This window comes from Tarenaya hassleriana, unplaced genomic scaffold (assembly GCF_000463585.1).
Source record: "Tarenaya hassleriana unplaced genomic scaffold, ASM46358v1 Cleome11, whole genome shotgun sequence".
Classification (NCBI taxonomy): Eukaryota; Viridiplantae; Streptophyta; class Magnoliopsida; order Brassicales; family Cleomaceae; genus Tarenaya; species Tarenaya hassleriana.
In genome coordinates, this window is record NW_010961290.1 from 2,611,589 (window position 1) to 2,617,777 (window position 6,189).

Sequence of the window (6,189 nt, forward strand, 5' to 3'; positions counted from 1 at the left end):
CCCTCCATTTAATTTTAGATGACGTTTCAGAGGGAATTTTTTTATTTAAAAACAAATGACGTTTTTAATGTTTTTTTTCAAATTCAACCCTTATTAATTTTTTGGGAAGTAAAGATTATCATTAATAAGAGTAATCATAAAGGGTATTTTGGGCAAAAGATTTTTTTCTTTAATAAATTTGCCTTCTTCTAGAAGAAGGTGGTATTACTTATTCATGGGTAATTCTAATGGACATACAACCCCTTTTTAGAACCACTTGAGTTACCGACGTGTCATAGTGTAATTTTCGGTCGCATGAAAAAAACTAATTTCGAGACTTATTAAAACATAATTGAGACGACATTATTCAACATATCGTTTTAGAATATGAATTCAAAACCCTAATTAGCAAACACACAAAAACACACAAAAAAGAAAAAGAAAAGAAGAATAAGAAAACAGACGAGTTCATCCTCAATACATACATATATATCAATTCAATAGATTCCAAAGGCCAACATCGAACGTGGCCGCCGCCAAGTTCACCGGCGAGCTCTCCGCCGCACCGGTGATATTCTCGTCCTCCTCCGCCGCCGCAGCTCCTTCACTTTCCTCCAACAAACTCTCCCACCACATAATCTCCCTCCCCTCATCATTCACTATGCTTTTCATGGTACCAAACTCATAATCTCTGTCACATGTTTTGTTACCACGAGGAATATCATCATTCTTATAATTATCATCACTGTTATTATTCTCATTGAAATCTTCGTCTTTGCCGCCGCCCGTAAAAGTGATTTGAGGTGGGGCATTGAGGAACCGATGTTGGCTGTTGTCGTAGAAGGATCGAGGACGAGGCTTTATAACGTCGATTTTTTGAACTGGTTCTGTCAGAGAACGGACATTGATCTGTTTCCTGCAAGTCGGTTTGATCTTACAATTAGACGATGGATTTTGTTTCTTTCTAAGATGGGAGTTCCAATAATTCTTGACATCGTTAGCAGTCCGACCGGGCAATCGGCCTGCAATCAACGACCACCTGCGCATATATATGAACATGACTACTTGATTAGAACTCATATTAAACATGTGTGTGTATATATATATATATATATATGTTAATGATAATTGTATATATGTATACATAATTAGGAGAAACTTGGTAATTACCTGTTTCCGAGAAGCTTATGAAGCCTAATGACAAGATCAACCTCTTCAGGGACAAGTTTTCCTCTCTTGATGCTTGGCTTCAAATAGTTCAACCATCTCAGTCTACAACTCTTCCTGCACCGATTCAGCCCTAAAAAAAAGCCAATTTTTAAAAGGAAACACGATATGTTATTAATTGTATGTATGTATGTGTGTGTGTGTGTATGTATGTATGTATGTATGTATGTATGTATGTATGTATGTATGTATGTATGTATGTATGTATGTATGTATGTATGTATGTATGTATGTATTGTTGTATGTATGTATGTATGTATGTATGTATGTATGTATGTATGTATGTATGTATGTATGTATGTATGTATGTATGTATGTATGTATGTATGTATGTATGTATGTATGTATGTATGTATGTATGTATGTATGTATGTATGTATGTATGTATGTATGTATGTATGTATGTATGTATGTATGTATGTATGTATGTATGTATGTATGTATGTATGTATGTATGTATGTATGTATGTATGTATGTATGTATGTATGTATGTATGTATGTATGACGTGTCAGTCTGAGTGTATCACCAGCTCGTGAAGGCACCTGATGCCATTTGCCTTCTCCATACTTGTCGATGCACTTCCTCAAGAGACTGTCTTCTCCGGCAGTCCATGTTCCTTTCCTCAACCCTTGGGACCGACCCTCCATTACGAAATATATGAAAATATCAATATATGTATATATATTTATATTGTTGTATATATTATAGTGAGAGTGTATAGAGTATCCAAAGTCCTTGGCGGATACAATATTTGTGAATAGAGTGCATATATTATATATACAAATGGGGAGAGATTAGGGGAGTGACGTGCATGTTTCATATCCACATTTCATGTATTTTTTGGTTTTCGTGTCTGGTTTTTCCGATTAGATGGGTATTTATTATTCTTAATTACTCTTCAGAGGGGCGACAAAAACTTAATAAAATCATCATATCTCACAAAAATGTTCCGTTATGCATTCCGTAAATCAGCGAACCCAAAAATTATATCGTAAAAATCAGATTTATAATTTAAAAAACGACATAAAAATGAAAAACAAATCTTAGTATTAGAATAATTCACGATACCCTAAATGTTAAAAATTCATGTGTGTATATTTTTCACTTATTAATGTATACAGATATCTATGACTATTCATCATCAATTTTTAATCATAATTTGTATTAGTTGGATCGATAATAATAATAAAATAATTCATCTCATATATATCTATGAAAGATATCGAATATTCGAAAATTGGATAATTGTGGATGGAATATCCAATTTTCGGGTATTTATACCCACCCCTACGTTCAAATTAGGGAATCACTTGTACTTTCATGGTTACACAAAAACAAGTTTTAGGGTTCATGTTCCATCCAGTGCAAACAATTTTTTTTAGATAATCCGTCACATTTCATGTTAAAAAAATAAATAAAATAAGAGATCGTTAATCAGACGAGCTTATTCACCGATTTTTCAAGATATTGACTTTAGTACATTAAATCTCTTTGTCGTTAACTAACTATGCTCAAGAGCTCCACATATTGAAATGATTTTTTTTTTCTTTTTAAAAAATAAAATATATGCGAGGTTTAAGCATATTATTGCCCTGAAATAACTTCTGGCAATGTGATGTTTGCGCAGTTATGAAGAAAACGACAAGTGTATCACATCAAAATCCCAAGTGACTGATCACCATGCAGAGCTAATTTCACTAAATCAAAATTGTGTAAACATTTCTAATCTAATAAAAATATAAGAAATGCATAAATAGCTCCAAATTATATACATATATAGACGGTGAAATTGTTATAATTGAAAAAAAAATTGTAGAAAGTTATTATTGGATCTATAGAAATTAAAATTGCAAACAAAAACTAGAAGGAAAAAAAAAGCAATGTTGCATCAGACTGCTTACCTTTTTGTAGTTGGATCTCCACGTTTTTGGAATGCTCCAAATTCCACTTGAGCATCCAATAATTTAATATATTCTTTTGTATTTTGCTAGGGTGTAATCTTGCAATCATTAATAGTTGAAAAAACATTTTTTCCATTATGCTATCAGACATTTGGTTTTTGTTTCAGATTTTTTTTTTCTCATTAATAATGTTGATTGCGTCTGAAAATGATGATGAAGATGATAATGATATACTAAATCCAATAATATCATCGTCTTGAGTATGTACGCAGGAGTTTATGTTGGGACTGGAGTAACCTTCCTCACCAACCTTGGTTCCTTCCGAGGTCGGGTTCTTTGATTAAAGAAAAAAGCACGAGCAACGGTGTATTCGCATCTCCGTAACGGCGAATTCACCCTGAAGATCGGGCTGCTCGCGACCTCACGAGAGGCTTTGATCCCATTTCGAAGGGTTCTGTCATCTTGCATTCATTTTGTTCTTTTTTTAGTCCTTTAGTTTTTTTTTCTCGAAGGCGGTGTTCATCACTGCCAACCCTAACCGATGTGCTATTTTATTTTTTTTCCAACGATGCTCGTTTATTGACGTCAACCCTAAATGTTGTGTTATCTTTAAACCTGACTTTTAACCCATTTCGATTGGAAAATTCCGATCGTCGATCTACATATTTGTATCATTTTTTTCGTCTTCTCTCTTGTCTCACTACTAAACTATCATGCATTATGTGTCGCGCTTTTGTTCCCTTATTTTTTTCTCCGGCCTAGTCACTTTATACATCGTAATTTTCTGCGTTGCCGACCTCATTGTCGTGCAATCCAACTCATGTATACGCGCTGCACTTTTATGTTACATCAATCTCTGAGACTACAACTCTCAAACTCTTCAAACATTATCAAGCGTGCAATACAAACTCAAGTCTGAGTCACAACATCACGTGAAAGATGTTTCATTTAATACGATCACAATTTCAATTTTTCGTTTTTATGTAATAAGATTGAATTCATCGTAGATGGTTCATCTTGAGGGGCATATACGAAGATATTATTCCTAGAATATTATCAATAATATAGTTATGATTTTCCTATATATTATATATAAAATATTCTACTGTATTTTGCTATATATTAGGGTATAATATTGCAATCATCAATAATAGAAAAAAAAATAATTCCATGTTAGGATGTTAATTTCAGACTACGTTAATATAAATGTTTAAATATACAAAAGATAAATTAACTAAAGAATTAGATCACAAATATTGAGATAGAGATAACGAGAGATTATATGGTTACTAATAATATTGATGGATATATCCTAATAGAAATTGGTTTCTTCTTAATAAAAATTCCATTCAGAGATTTCATCTTTTTAACTTTCGTTTTCCTTATCCAATTTGCATAAAATTCTACATATTTGATTTGATTTTGTCAATTCTAAGAATATCTTTAAAACTAATATTACCCTCAATTTTTGAATTCTTTTTAGATAAACCACTGAGAATATATAAATCGGTGATATATATAGCCCTGCCCACCCTTCTCTATTTATATATATATATAATCAGATCTTTAAAACCTCCTGAAAAAACCAGATTTGGACAAATCTGATGTGTTAAAAACTATATATAGCCGAAGCTAAAAAAGGGAATGTCAAGAACACGAGAAAGTGTCGTCGGTTGGGTAAATCCTCCACGCAAGTTGTTTTAAAACATGGATAGAGATGTAGGGGTTCTTGGCTAAGTGTGATAAAAAGGTGACATGTTTAGAAATCTATGCCGTTTTTTTCTATCCTTTGAAAACTATACATTTTTATAAATTTTTGACAAAATTACCCTTACTTTATTGTATAATTTCAATATTGTCATTTAACGTCCCGAAAAATGTGCAGTATAAAAAGCAGATTTTTTTGGAAAATGTGTAATCCGGGAGAGCTGTTTTTTCATCCGGGAGAGTCTATTTTTATCCGGGAGAACTGTTTTTTATCCGGGAGAACTGTTTTCCATCCGCGAGAGTCTGTTTTTTCCGGGAGAACTGGTTTTCATCCGGGAGAGTCTGTTTTTTGTTCGGGAGAACTGTTTTTCGTCCGGGAGAGTATGTTTTTTGTCTGGGAGAATTGTTTTTGTCCAGGATAACTGTTTTTGTTCGGGAGAGTTTGTTTTTGTCCGGAAGAATTTTTTTTTGTCCGGGATGATTGTTTTTTGTCTGGAAAAATTTGTTTTCCGTTCGGAAAATTTTGTTTTTTTGTCCGAAACCGAGAGAGTTGTTTTTCGTTCGGCAGTGTACGTTTTTTGTCCGGATGAAAAATAGTTCTCACATATAAAAAAAAATTATTTTTCATATAAAAAACATTTTTCCCCGATGAAAACAATTCTCTCAAAAAAATATTATTCTCCCGGACGAAAATAGACTTTTTCGGATAAAAAACAGTTCTTTCGGATAAAAAAAATCTTTCCCGAATGAAAAAACAATTCTTTCGGACGAGAAACAGTTCTTCTTGATGAAGAAAATTATTTTTTCGTATACAAAAACAGTTAAACCAAATAAAAATAGATTCTCACAGATGGAAAATAATTATCACGGATGAAAAAAACAGTTTTCCGAGATAACACAGTTTCTCAATAAAATATATTTTTTATGCTGTAATTTTTTTGAAATGTTTAATGACAATATTGAAATTATACAATAAAATAAAGTATTTTTGTCAATAAAATTATAAAAAGGTATAGTTTGCTATAAATTTATAACGAGTTGATATTTTTGGATCCCGGTTTGCAAATTTCCACGGGAGATATCATGCAAGTTGTCTGTGCGTGTTTTTGTGAATACGGTATCTAACTAGTGGTACCGAATTCAAACACGTGCAGAATATTGATGAACTTTGTCCGAATGTGATTTAATTCCGTGCAGTTTTCAGTTTAAATATATATATTGAGTACCCTTTTTGTCCTCTTCTGCTTTTTTCAACTGGTGAAATTAATTATTAGATTTTGTTTCAATATGTGGTATCCACGTTTATGTGGTCCGATTAGATCTACATGATTACCAACAATTAAAGCCAACTGTGCTTGCACGAAATAATATTA

At 32.4% G+C, this 6,189-nt stretch overlaps 1 protein-coding gene across 2 annotated transcripts; it reads right to left on the minus strand.

Annotated features, from left to right (window-relative positions):
• Positions 1-173: 173 nt before the first annotated feature.
• Positions 174-2,199, minus strand: LOC104805611 (transcription factor MYB114-like). 2 transcript variants are annotated; one of them, XM_010530235.2, is made up of 3 exons: positions 1,751-2,199; positions 1,150-1,279; positions 174-1,018 (listed from the first exon to the last, which is right to left on the minus strand). In XM_010530235.2, the coding sequence occupies exons 1-3, from the start codon at positions 1,818-1,820 to the stop codon at positions 472-474; spliced, it is 747 nt and encodes a 248-aa protein (XP_010528537.2). In that variant the 5' UTR covers positions 1,821-2,199; the 3' UTR covers positions 174-471. The 2 variants fall into 2 exon arrangements, with proteins under 2 accessions (XP_010528537.2, XP_010528535.1); XM_010530233.2 differs by having other exon boundaries at positions 1,735-2,197.
• Positions 2,200-6,189: the final 3,990 nt, after the last annotated feature.

Excerpts from the sequence above, each read along its gene's own strand:
- LOC104805611 (XM_010530233.2), bottom strand. The coding sequence starts at position 1,855 with ATGGAGGGTCGGTCCCAAGGGTTGAGGAAAGGAACATGGACTGCCGGA. Across the intron at positions 1,280-1,734 it reads TCAGGTGCCTTCACGAGCTG|GGCTGAATCGGTGCAGGAAG; the intron begins GTGATACACTCA and ends GCTTTTTTTTAG. Across the intron at positions 1,019-1,149 it reads CATAAGCTTCTCGGAAACAG|GTGGTCGTTGATTGCAGGCC; the intron begins GTAATTACCAAG and ends ATATATGCGCAG.